Genomic DNA, 13,846 nt, shown 5'->3' with positions numbered 1-13,846 from the left:
TGAACTTATTCAATTAGCCAGCCTCACCCAGATTCAGCCACTCTGATCATTACTGTGTGAAACAACACTGCAAAGCTACAGGTAAACTCATCAAGAATTGATTACGAACATCCACTCATCCCCTTTTTCAGCTATTAATTCAATAAGGTGGAGGTGCTACACCCTACTTTTGTATTTTTGATGATCCAGTGTCTAAACAAACCCCTCAAAAACAGTGAAGTTTCTATGGCACTGCTCTAAGACAGGAGAGGTGAAGTTTCCTCTGGATAACACATTGTAGGTCTGACCCTTAACCCTATGAGCAACCTTCATTCACACACATAATTCCAGTCTGCTTGAGGGGATTTCTATCCCATACACAAGTGTTTTCCATGTTAGACACCTTCTGAAGAACACACTTTCTGGACAGAAAAAAATCAGTTGCAAGGAGAATTTCCATCTATACATTTCAGAGAATTGCAATTGCTTCCTCAAAAACAACCCATGGCTATATATTCCCCAAGTTTTTCCCCAATCTCACTGTCTTCATTTGACAAGGTGATTTCCATGAAGTCACCCTGACACTTGTGCTATTGTTCCTTTGATTTTCTTACCTGGTACACTGTTCATAGGTGGCAGGTTTGGGGAGCGTGCTGGAGGGGAGTCGTCATCCGAGCTGGCCACAGTTTTGATGGCATCATGATAGAGAGGGGTAGAGCTGGGCATGGCAAATTTGGACATCCTGGACATCATAATGGAGAGGGGATTCTGGGAGAGGGTTGGCTCTGGAGGCATTGTGTAAGGACTGCTAGAGGGAAGATTTCCAGGGAGAGTCACAGGAGCAGACTGGCTGACTGTGGAAGGAGGTGGACCACCTTAGGAAAAAAAGAAAAGAAAAAGAGAGAAAGGATTTAATTTTTTCTCCTTCTTATTGTTTTCCTTAAATCAAACTCTTTTCCCCTAGAAATCTCAAAAACTATAAACCTTTTTTATTGCAAGACTTTACATTACTAATGCAGTCAATGACTATGAAAATAACCAGAAAAATAAGCCTATTGGTCAAGCTGATTAACATCTGTTATCCTACTGCATAGCACTTCTAACTAGAACTATCTTGAGCCTCCACAAATCCATATAAAGAATTACCAGTTTAGTCTGGAACTCTTACTGTTCAATTTCCATAGACTGAAGACAGATTTAGGTACCAGAGCTAGCCATAAAAATCAAAATCTATAATCAAAAAAGACACAGGCAGCACAAGGAAAGCTATATCAGATGATGTGCTGAGACATGTGAGCACATTTTTGACAAGCTACATCAAGAGCTACAAGTAAAACTCCCTGTTTACATTGCATTTCTTGCTTCATACAGAGATATTAGCTGCTTATTCCAATGAAAGGAGCATTCTCTGCATCTATTAGCTTAATGTCATCCTTTGCTCTCACAAAATTAGAAGTAACTTAAACAGTACTTCCAATCTCCTTTGTTCTTCACAGATGGAATTTTATGCCACCCAGACCAATGTGAAGGAAAAAAGCTACACTGAAGCTGTACTCTCACTGAAAATTCCCTGCACGCTCCTCAGCTCCTCCCAACCAAAAGAGGAAAGAAGAATAGGGAATACACAAAAACTGCAATGCCCAAAGATCCGTGCTTTGGAAGAGCTGCATGTCAAAGCACTCATTAAACACTACCAAGGCACAGACTGAGGTGCCTCCCCCAGCACCGACCCCACCGGCACGGCCCGCTCCCGCTGTTACCCGCGGCAGCACTAGAGGGCAACGTGGGCAAAGGGCTCCTTTCTCCCCAGCCAGGAGAATTTCCCTGCTGGAACCATGGACTGAAGGGCGGGTGAGCTTTGAGAAGGTGAGGGCAGACGTGTCACAGCACCCAGACACCGAGGTCCCAAGCTAGATGTTATGTACAGTGGTGGTTAGATTGCTCCAAAATGCTTGAGGCCTGAACAACTGAATCACAACTTCCTATCTGCAATGAAAACCTAGAAAGGACCAACCATTCCTGACCCATGCCTAGATACACAGCTGGTTAACTGCCCAGCATGTCTTTGCACCTTTTATACCTAAGTGCTTTAATAACATCAACGGGATCTTCTTCGTTGAGCTACAATGACCACGAATATGGAAGAACAGCAGAAGGCCCCTCCAAGGAGAGATTTCTCCCATTAATTCTCCACATCTTTTCACACCACTAGACCTCATCCTTTTGCTCAGTGACCAACCCTTAGATCAACACATGGGAGGCAGAGTGCAAACCCACAAGTACAACAGGAGGAGAAGCCCTCGCCCTCCACTTGCATAGTCACTCACCAGACCCTCGGCACAGCCTCCCTCAGAAAGGCAAAGGGCATCCAGCTTGTCCTGCTCCAGGAGCCCTCCTCCCTCCCTTTGCTGCACATCTTGGATGACCCAACACAAACCAAAGCACCAAATCTGGCTAGCAGAAGCAGCACTCACCCGACTCCACGTTCCCCAGCATGGCTGGAGAAGACATGGTTAGAGACGCCTTATGGTTCGGGGGGATCCCAGGGCTCTGCAAAGGAGGCTTTGGAGATGAAGTCCATCCAGGAGAAGGTGCAGGGAGAGACGGAGACTTGAGGTGGACAGGAGAAGCAGCAGCAGACCCCAAGACAGGGGGGGATTTGATGGAGGCAGCAGCAGCTGCGGCAGTGGGGCCCGCGAGCATTCCTGCCAGCTGGGAGGGCGTCTGAGGGGACTTGAGGTTCCCCGAGGGAGACCCCATCATGGGAGACTGGACCTGGCGCATGGTGGGCGACTTCAGGGGGTTGATCCCCGGCGAATGCACCTGCCCAGCTGCAGAGATATCCAGGGGCTTGCGGCCGAGGCTGCGCTGCGCGGGGGGAGCAGTGTTGAGGCTATTCGGGTTACTGGTGGGATTGAGAGGTAGTGGCGGCATGTGGCTGAGCCGGTTGTTAGTCCTTTGGTCAGGCCCGATCTGTTCTCTGAGATTCCGGAGACCAACTCCTGGGCCCTGAGACATGGGGAGGAAAGGCCTGGGACCCATGCCATACTCCTGCTGTGGGTGCTCCCCGAACGGCAGCGGCACCATTTTCTGCTGAGAGGAGAGCATCTCCGAGACACCAGGGCGCAGCTTCATCATCTCTTCCGGCCCGACTCCTGCCTCCCTCAGCTTCTGAGGGACCAAGGGTGGGTTGGAGCCCATGTTGACATTCATGCCCATGTCCCCCTTCATGCTGCCAGGGCCCATCCCAAACTCCAGCTCCCTGCTAGAAGCCATCTGTGGGGGTATTCCTTTTGGGAAGTCCCCCCTAGAGGGACTCATCGGTCCTTCTACCGGCATGCGAGGGAAGATGGGGTTGTTTCCAGGCTCCATGTGTCTCTGGGAGGGCATCATTCTGTTGATCTCCATGCCAGGCCTGATGCCTTCCATGTTCAGACCAGGAGGGAGGCCCATCTGTTTCTCAGCCAGCTGTTGCTGATAGAGCTCTTCAGGCAGACCCTGCGGATTGGGGAACCGCTCCCCTCGGCCAGGGCCGCTGAAGACACCCTGACCGGGAGGGAAGTTTCGGCCATCTGGGATTTTTGGCACATCATCTGGCCAACTAACTCCTGAAAGCCCAGGCCGTGAGGCGGGATTCGGGATATTGGGGCCTTCCATGTCAGGGTTCATCATTCCTGCAAAACCAGGCAGGCGCATCTGGCCCCCGGGCACGTTGGGATGAGGGGCCATGCCCCTGGGGGGCAGAGAGTGGGACATGTTCATGCCTTCAGGGAAGGGCTCTGGACCCCCAGGTCCCCAGCCCTCACCAGGGGTCATCTGGTAGGGAGGGGGAGGACCTCGAACCACGCCACGAGGCCCGTGCTGGTGGACCATCATGTCCTGCAGGGAACACTGCTGCACCACCACCTGCTCTTGCTTCCTTCTCTTCTCCTCGTAAAACTCCTGCTGCAGCTTGAGCCAGGCCACCTGCTCAGGAGTCATATGGTCCAGGTGGTCTGGGCCTATGGCTCCTGACTGGGAGTTCATTGGCGGTGGCCCCATTTCATCTGGGGAAAAAGGCATGTCCCTGTGGCCTTGAGGGCCAAACGGAGCCCCTCCATCTGTCCGAGACCCCGACCCTTTGCCTAAACTTTGGGATTGAGCCATCATAGCCTGTATCGGCCCTTCGGGTTTCTTTTGGGGACCATCCATCACCCCAGCATTTGGGGGCGGCCCCCCACTTTGCCCTCCTGCAAACTCCTTTTCATCAGGGAAGAGCATGCGCTGGATGTCTCGCAGGGTCTGCAACGAGCGCTCTCGGTGCTCCAGCTGCTCCTGTGACAGTCCATCGGGATTCTCACCCAAACTGGACGGGTCCCCACCAGACCCCTGCTGGGGGGCACCTTTGGGGTCTGCAGCAGAGCTATTGCTACCTTGGGAAACTGGGCTAACTGCTCGATTATTAGGGGTTGAACTCTGCCCAAATCCTTCTGTCTGTAACGGGGTAGAGTTAGCAGGGCTGCCCACAGACATCACTTTGCTTTCCACACTGGGACTGTCCTGATCTATGGGGCACGGGGGGCCAGTGGGTTTGGATACTGGCGCTGACACGGGTGGAGTGGGCTGCATTTTGGCGTTCTGAGGAGGGTTCTGGTCCTGGGCAGCAGGGGGCTGGGGCTGCGGCAGGGGCTTGGGTTCAGTCCGAAGTGCAGTGATCTGGGGGTTCTGCAAGAGAAAGCCACACTCACTCACTTGCTCTTCTTAGAGCCACATCATGTAAACAGCAGTGCAAAAAAAATGTCCAATCTCAATCCCACCAGCCCAAAATTTGCAGGGAAGGGTAGCCTTCATGCACCAATTACGCAGCAGCCTCTTGGCAATGCAGAAACTACTTTGCTCAAGGCATTACTGCAGGGACCCCTTTCGTCTGTGATAGCCCTGCATGATCAATGGGTTGGGAAACATATTACCCAAATATTGCAAGGCTCTTAGCTCTTCTTTGGATAACCCAAGACATATATTTGCAGACAGCCTGAATGACAACTGTCTGTCTTCCTAAAACTCATTTCAGAGTGTAAAGAAACATCCTTCCCTTCACATCACACAGAGGCACATTTATGATTTCCCCTCCTCACCCCCATGCAGGCATTCCCTACCAAGGGTACAGTGTTTCGTTCTGCCTTGCTGTTTGAGATGTTCTGGATATGAAAAGACACGATGGTTTCCACCTGTCCCTTCAGCACAGCTTCTGCAGCCCTGCAAAGACAGACAGACAGATGCACATATCCAGTTGAAACTAAGAATCAATTTTTCTTAACTGGCCTCCTTTCTATCTTTGAGTTGGCAAAAAGGAGAAAGACTTAACCACACATATTTCACTCTAGATGAGTAGCAAAAGAAAAATGCTTACATCTACAAACTCAGCAGCATTCAGGATTCATGTCTCAGTTTAAGCCATCCTGGCTGCCATTCACTGCATGGATTGCAAAACAATATCTACCAGCATTTGCAAAGAAAAAAAATATCCCCATAACCCAGAGAAGTAAACAATTACTTTTCCAAGCAAAAAACACTAGGGACATTGTCCACTTCTTCAGCATCCCTAAAACAAGTAATGACTTTTTGCTACTTGATGAAGAAAGTGCCCTTGATAATCACTTAAAAGATGAGCACAAATAAAATTCCTGCTCCCAGAAGACATTCAAGCATCTACCTACTTACTTGTTGGCCATCTCAGTAGAAAAGACGTAAACCACTTTGGATGGAGTTTTCTGCCCACTTGCTGGCTCCAAAGTGGCAGTCAAACCATGGGAAGGTGTGGAAGACCTTGGGGCTGAAGCATTTGAAGGAGTCATGGAGTGTGGTGTGTGCTGAGACTCCTGGGACTTCACATGATCAGCAGAATTGCAGTCTGGAAAGGGACAAAGGGGCAAAGAAGGGAATCACTGTCTTGGGATGTCTTTGGAAATAAGTTCTGGAAACTGATCAGAGCTTTTTCTCCTCTGAAATTTCCTGCTTCTTCCTCAAACACCACTAAAGGCAATTCTTCTGTTATACCACACATCTTTCCTCTAAAGCTTTGGTGTCCTTCAAGCAACACTAGGAGAAAGCTCCTCTTATGTCCCTTTCCAAGGAAAGTGGCAGTTCCCACAACTGATCCCTTTGCATTCTCTAATGACCACATAAAAAAGCAGAAAAACTACACTTTTATGTAGGAACAAATAAGTATGTCTGCCTCAAGAAAACATTCCCACAAAACTTCACTTTTTTTTTTTTTTTTTTTTTTTTTGTTGTTCAGCCACCTTAGTTAGGACCCAGGAACAGAACACAGAAATCCAAACTCTCTGGCTTGTCTTACCAGTCAGGGTGCTACAGCTTATGTATCTGTGTTGACAAAACAGACCTGCATATTGTTTAAAACCCCAGCTACAACAGAAAAGTTCCTGAAAGGCCAAAGGCCAGAAGGAGACCAACAGGTTGCATTTGTACTTTTAAATCCTCTGGGGGAGTTTAAGAGTTACAAAGGAACTTTCCCACCAGAGTCAGGTCTGGGCTCTAACCAAGCATGAACAAGACATTTACCAATGCCAGCTATGACAACCTCTCCTCTTCGCCTGCTTTCAAGACCTTTAGACTTCATTGGCTGGAACGTACAGAACCCCAGACAAACAAATGCTTCACTAATAGCTGGATAGCAATTCTCCATCTCACAGAGGACTCAGAGTGATTGTCTGCACTTGCACATGAACCCTAGCAAACATACCTTTGATTTCTGGGTCATCATTAGGAGTCCCAGCTTCCCTCTGTTCAAAGGAGTCTGCCGAAATGCTCCTCTCTCTCTTCCCCTTCCCCTTGGCACCATTTCCAGCCCCATTCTTCAGCCCCATACTCCCACCTGGGCCCGGGAGCACTTTGGGGGCGTGACCTCCACTTTTGGGGTCACAGGGAGAGGGCTGGGATTGGCTGGTGGAGCCCCCTTGTTTTCCTTGGTTGGAAAATTTGGAATCCAGCTGAGGGTTGCCAGACGGGGACATCACTGTAGGGGGACGGACCATCACCTCCTGCTTTGATTTGGGGCTACTGAGGAGTGAGAAAAAAAAAAGAAGGAAGAAAAGGAAAAAGTGACAAATCACACCTTTGATTCATTCAGCCCTGTAGGAACATATTAGAGTGAAGCAGAAACAACCACTGTCACCTTTACAAGCTAAGACAATTGCTGACAAATATAAAATGCCTGCAAGCTTAGAGTCATGCAGGTGCTTTTTTGAACATGCCCTGAAAGGGTTATTATCCAAGATGGGATCTCATTGCTCAAGAAGGCACCAGGGCAAACCACAGACCTGCCAGATCCCAGAAACTGCTGTCACATGAGGACCCACCTCTGGTGCTTCTGTCAATAAAGACAGCGGTTTCTATGTGCACAGAGAAGCACCTCACACCAAGACCAGCTCAGAGTAAACAAACCAGGCACAACAAAGTTCCCCTCACTATTTTGCTGGACCCCAGCTATGCTGCAGCTCTGATCAGAGCAGACCCCCCCCACACCCCCTCCCTTGCACCTCCCTATCCAGTTCTACAGGGAGCACAAGGAAAACCCAGCATTACTGCAGCATTCGTCATGCATCAGGGCGAGCTGCCAGAGAAACACAAACCTCTGACCGTGAAAACAATTAAACCAGCTACAACCTGCCCCTGAATAAGGAAAGAGAAGGATACCATCTCCAAGCACACTCCTGCAAAATGGGGCAGATGAATCCTCTTCAATTTGCCAAAGGAGTCTAGCAAATTGCATCCTAAAAACATTTTGTTCCTCTAAGTTCTACGGATATTAGGTACCCCTTCACTCCTCGCCCTCCACTTACTCCATTGCTATTGGATCTTCTGCATTGTGTTTTCCCATCATCACTATCACTTCCAACAGGCAGTGCTTGCTAGCATCCTCACTGTGGGACTCACACAAGCTGTTCCTTCCTTTGGACAGACATCTGACTCACAAGCATTCCCTCTGAAATACTGTTAAGCTCCAGATGACCTCTAGGAGTAAATAATCAAACTCAAGAATGCTGTCAATCAGAACCATCCCAAGTCCCTGGACACTGCTTTGCTTTCATATTTTTCCCTTTCCAAATTAGTGGAGAAGAAATGCTGACCTGCTGCACTGGCAGATAACTGATGCAGAGGATCTCAGTGCTCAGCTGATCAGTTCTCCAGGCTGTTCAAGCCAATAATATGGAGAAAGCATTTTGTGTGAAAGTAGAAACAGAGAGACCTTCTGCTGCCCAACCACCCCTTGGGAAATAGATAATTAGAAGAGGAAGAAGGGAAAAAACCCTGAGATAGAAACAGCAGGTTTAACCCTCCTACAGCCTATCCAGGCACCTGGTGGGAGGAGAGCATAAGGAACGAAGAATCCACACCTCGTGGGTTTACAGATTTCAGCTCATCCTGAGCCTTGCAAACATGCAGACCACAAGCACTGTGCAGCCACTGCTCAGGTACTCAGCAGGTCCCGTGGGAGCACAGAAGGACCAGGAAGCCACATTGCCCCAGTCCTTGGGCTAATCCAGCAGCAAAGCACGGAAGGCAGCGTGCACCAAGCCACAGCAGCTGACTGCAGGCTCCTCTCCTTACCTCTGTGTGTTGCCTGACGGGGAGTTCCTCACTTTGGGGTTACTGGAATGCATTGACAGAAATCCTGAGCTCACAGTCTCACACACAGGCAGATGGGCTCTCGTCAAGTTCCTCTGGGGAGCGTGCCGCCAGAGGCAGCGTCGAAGCACTTGCTGCCACCCGCTTCTCTCAGTGCTGGCTGCCTGCTTGCCTTTTTTCTCTTTGCTCCTCGCTGCTTTTGCACTGGCCACTTCCCTCCTGCAGCTCCAGCATTCTCTAGATGCGTGCCTCCTGCTGCCCAGGGGAAGTCTCGCATCTCCAGGGCACACTGCAAACCACCCCCCGAGGAGAGAACGGAAAACCAATGAGGAACTTCCCAGTTAGATGTGTCTGGTGTGAAGCAATGCATGGCAATTCTTCCCTATTCCCAAGAAGACACAGAAGAGCTTTCAGACAGTTGTGTATTTCAGACCAGAGGCAACCCTGCCTGGCCATTCAGTTTACAGGCAGTGAAGTCATCTTCCCTTTGTCCAAATAATTCTGGAGTCAACAAAACAGGGAAGCATCTTGTATCTGAACACTTTGATTCTGCATCCGTGTTCAACTTAAAGACTCCTCACAGCAAGTCAGTAGGAAGCCAAAAGTACAAACCCCCAACACGACTTAGCTATTGAAAATTCCCCTGTGAATGGCTGTAATCTGCTATTAAGAACATAAACTCTGCTTAAATCTTTTGTCTCTTTGGTCCAATAGACCTAGATATATGTTCAATGTGTGCTAAGGGTTACACAAAGGGAGAAAAATAAAATACCTTCCTGACCACCTGTAAGCTACTGTTCTGTGTGATCACTCTGAAAACACGAGGGGTAGTCACTTATCATATCTATTAGAAAGGCCAAAAAAGCACTGGAGTTGTACCCATCTAAATCTGCTCAGCAACACTCTAAGATTATTGAGGCTTGAAAAGAAAAATCACAAAAAAAAGCAGCTGCTTTTTCAGCTTCTTTCTAAGAAATGAAGAAACAATATGCATGATGCAGGCATTAAGGCACATAAAGCTGTTTCTGGAGGTGGAAACTATTGAACATTACTGTTTATGTGCTTTGGGCTAAATTATTTTGGAACAAATTTCTGTCTTGTTTATGTTTCAACAAAATCTCTCCTGTTCATCTCACCTACTCAGATGCAAATCCACTTAATTTAGAACCTAACCAAGATTTATTGTTAATGTATTAAGCATTGCTAGTTAAATATTATTTAAATGTAAATATTCCCGATATTCCTTCTTAGCACCAAAGAAGTAGTTTCTTCCTATATGTACCAAATGAAACAAAATAAATCTTACTAGGATGTGTCTTGAATTTTAGGAAGAAATTAATGTTCAAACTGCATTTCAAAACAAAAAATTGGCTTATGTACTGATGACACCAGAGGAGTAAAAGACATGAGCACTCTATATGACCACCTCTGGCCAAGCAGAATTATCAGCAACTTGTGATAGTGAGCACCATGGTTTTGCAGTTCCCCAAATTTGTACAGTTGTGAGGTTGTGCTGTTTTAGTGACTTTGTGCTGCTCTGCTTTAATAGGATAGTGATCCACACTGCAGTAGCTGTGTGAAGTTCTGCATCACTTCCAAAAATTCTCCTCTCTACCACACATCTCCATGAGCCAGAGAAGTCATCCTACTCCCTCTATTCTCACCTCCACTGTGCTGCACAAACCCATTAATGTGGGGAAAGCTTCTGCAGCAAATGGCTCATTTTAAAGGCTTCTTATTAGCCATAATCAAAAGAATTCTAGTCTGAGCCACTCCAGAGGACCCACATGGGTCTCTGGGGCTATTAGCTGGTTATCCCACTGATTTTAGGAACAATGTTGCAGCTACCCTACCACTATTGTTCCTACTATCATGTTGCAATTACAGCTGGTTCTCTACAGATACATTAAAGAGGAGAGAGAACCTCTTCACACCTATCTAAATTGTATCATCTTTACATGCAAATTTAGCTCCTATGTCTGTTTGGTTAAACAAAGCTGTAACATTATCAACATAGCAGAGCATCCAACTCTGCTTTCCAAGAGATTGATACATCTGTAAAAGTCAGTGGAACTCTGTGAAATTTCACCATTCTCACTTAAGGTGAAGGTGTGACTGAAAATACAGTGAATTCCAGGTTAAAAAAAGAATGAGAAAAGGAGTAACAGCATACAAGTGAGCAGAGCTTGATGCTTTCAGCAGGATTTAGATACCTGCAGGACAAACTTAAGTATTCTGGTTGGTTTATCCTCTGCTTTTTCATTTGGCTATTTATACATTATGTTACCTTTTATTACAAGATGGGAATTGTCTCAAGAGTCCCAGTCTTGCACAGTGCATTGAGAAAACATGAAGAGAAGAATCACAATCACACTGACTACACGGTATTCCTGACATCACCAAACTTCCAACTACTTCACCCAGGGGTGGGAGGAGTACTCTCCAATTTTTTAACCTTACTTTTTTATTATTCTATGTACACACATCTTCCATATATTAGAACTGATGCACTGTGCAAGGGAACCATGTTTTCCAATCTCAGTTTAAATTTATTCTTACCAGAGAGAGCTATAAAGGATACATCAATATATTCATAGGAGGAACAACAGCAACTCAACTTCCCAGCTTCTTATTTCTGCACACGGGGAATGTACCATCTTTTATAATGTGAAATGGAATATCTCATGATTTTTCTCAATACACTTCTAACATACATATGCCTGGGATCTAGGGTTCAATAATGGAAAAGCTCTAGAGAAATGTATTTTTGCAGCTGTAGTCTGCCTGCCATAGCAAAGCCTGTATCATTGCTTTCAAATCAGAGATAGGGTCAGTGACAATGAATGGTCAAATCACTTTTCAAAATATTTTGGAAAGCTACATCCAAGGTTGTATTTTCAGGATGGCTTTAAGGTATGGCAGGCAAAGGTTCCAAAGAAAAGGGATGGTTCAGCTGGCTACTCATTCTCACCATCTCTCCTTGCAACATCAGGAAAAAATCTGAATGGGAACTAACCCAAAGGAAACAACAGAAATTTCTACTTAGCTGGATTTGCCCCCTGACCTGGTTGATCATGTAACCACATCATTACCATTACAAGCCCAGAAGAGGAGGTGAGAACAGGTGAAAATGTAGCCTCACCCCATTTGCTTGCAGCCTACAATTTAGAAATTAATTCAAACTTCAACTGCAGAGACAAAAGAGATGCATCTGCATTCATGGAGATATTATGGATTCTTTTTTTTTTCCCAACAAGTAGCTTACCAAGACCCCTGGTGTCACGACACTGCAGTCCTCATCGTGGAGGCCATGAGTTGCAAACCACTTGTCTCACAAAAAACAGTCACCTGGAAAAAGGAGAGGAAAAGTTTCACCAACAAGAACTCACAGCCAAGCTGTGCACCCCTTCCATGTATTCAACCACAGAAGCAGAGAAATCAAAAGTTGCTCTAAACCACCAACAAGGGGAAGTCTCTGCTCATCCTGGAAAGATTTATCAGCACCCAAGAATCCACCATGGGGAGGAAATAGGGCAGACTTGCTCCAGCACTCCCATGTTTAGCCAGCTGGATTCCCATGAGCTCATCTGTGCTTAGAGAAGCTGACACAGAGCTTGGACATGTCACCTTCCCTTCTCTGCACCTATCTCTCTTCAAAGGCTCACCTTCCCCTCACAATGTGCCCAGCAACTCCTGCCAAACCCTTGTGCTTCATATAGACAACCTCCTCCACAGCTAGACAATGTATAAACAGAAACATCAAGTATCAGGTAAAGCCAGACAAATGCATCTAGGGGAAACCCAGGCAGATTTTAGAAGGAGGAAGCACTATCTACTGCTCTGAGCAGCTCCTACTTCACATCATTGCATGCCCTACAGGATGAAGGGAATCCAAAGCAAGTTTAAGTGCCTGAAAGTTCAGCAATACAAAGAAATGCAGGCTCTGAAGAGCGGCTTACTGGAAAATTTGAGGTTAGTGAAAAAAAAGAGCAGTGACCTGCTAGCTTCTCCCTCACCCACTGTGAAAACTGTAGAGGCTGCAAGAACAGCATGAATCCAGACAACACTCACACTGTCAGGGCCAGCATGATATCTCAGAGCTCTCTCAGCTATTTACACAGCATGGACAGCCTTGCAGTTAAAGTACAACTGCAAACTGAAATCACTACCAAAATTTTTCTGTGTAATCCCAATGTATTCTGCTGACCACATCTCCCAACAGTAACACAGGAGCTGGAGGCTCAATTAGTTATGTATTGTGAAAGGCTGTGCAGATTCTCTTCCCTCCAACATTCTCCAGCTATTATCTACTGCAGCTTCACCTTAATAATGTAGCAATGTGCTGCCATGTCATCCACTTTGCAAAACCAAACTGCAAAGCTAGTCCCAAACAATGCAGCTACATTCTCCACCCAGTCCAGCCAAATCAAACAATGAAATCATCAGCGATAGACCATCCTTATCTAGCTAAGTCACACCTGCAGACAGAAGCTGAAACAAACACCTATCCCAACAAGCTGCTTCATCCAGTAAAACTCACCACAGCAGCACAATCATCCCTGAATCCAATTACCCAGTTATATCTCCTCTCCCCTTTCCCCCACCCCACCCAACAAAACAATACATGCTAAGCTGTGCCAGTGCCAATACTGACACACCTCTATCGAAGCAGGGACAGAAATCACCTTTTCCCTTGAAGAGGAAAGCGTGTGAACACCAGCGCACATCAGGATGGAGAGAATCTATCACAAACATTGCTCAGAGCTCTATTCCTTGAAACATTCAATCCCAGTTTGGCAGGGAAAGGACAGCCTCACAGACCATAGCTCAGCACTGAAGGAGGGGCACCATCCATCTTTTGGGCTACTCAGTTACTGCACTGTAATTCCATTCCCCAGTGTCCCATCTCTGCTGCTCACCTGCAAGGGCTTAGCCCTGTCAACACAAGGCAGTTTGCTTCACAGTGAATTTAAGAGCAAAAGGCTGAGAGCACACGTACAAAGCAGCTACCACAGAGTAACTAACAAGATGCAAATGCACATCTTAGTTTATCTTTCAGTTAAATATTTTGACCACCCTTATATTTCAACTAACCAGCCACCCTATTACTGTACTGCAAACAGAAGGTTTAAAAAAAATTCAAACTAGCTAATTCCTACTTTATGCTTTAAGCTGAAGAAGCTTGATAGTGACAAGTGGTCAAGTACTTGGAGGTGTAAAGCATTATGGCTATTCCAGC

General features: G+C 46.6%; 1 protein-coding gene across 11 annotated transcripts in view; it reads right to left on the bottom strand.

Moving 5' to 3' along the window:
• The window catches only part of BCL9 (BCL9 transcription coactivator), a 57,311-nt gene that overhangs the window by 2,657 nt on the left and 40,808 nt on the right, over positions 1-13,846 (bottom strand). For 6 of the 11 annotated variants that reach the window (XM_079308411.1, XM_079308406.1, XM_079308408.1 and 3 more), the window contains 7 exons: positions 11,873-11,955; positions 8,590-8,896; positions 6,722-7,038; positions 5,680-5,869; positions 5,115-5,214; positions 2,454-4,683; positions 594-854 (listed from right to left, as the gene is read on the bottom strand). In XM_079308411.1, the coding sequence (XP_079164537.1) occupies positions 594-854; positions 2,454-4,683; positions 5,115-5,214; positions 5,680-5,869; positions 6,722-7,038; positions 8,590-8,642 (3,151 nt within the window). In that variant the 5' untranslated portion in view covers positions 8,643-8,896; positions 11,873-11,955. Of the gene's footprint in view, positions 1-593; positions 855-2,453; positions 4,684-5,114; positions 5,215-5,679; positions 5,870-6,721; positions 7,039-7,820; positions 7,993-8,589; positions 8,897-11,872; positions 11,956-13,846 lie in introns of all 11 variants that reach the window. The other 5 variants (XM_079308413.1, XM_079308414.1, XM_079308415.1 and 2 more) reach the window with 3 other exon arrangements.

Source organism: Erithacus rubecula (genome assembly GCF_903797595.1).
Source record: "Erithacus rubecula genome assembly, chromosome: 1".
Classification (NCBI taxonomy): domain Eukaryota; kingdom Metazoa; phylum Chordata; class Aves; order Passeriformes; family Muscicapidae; genus Erithacus; species Erithacus rubecula.
This window is presented reverse-complemented; position numbering and strand designations above follow the sequence as displayed.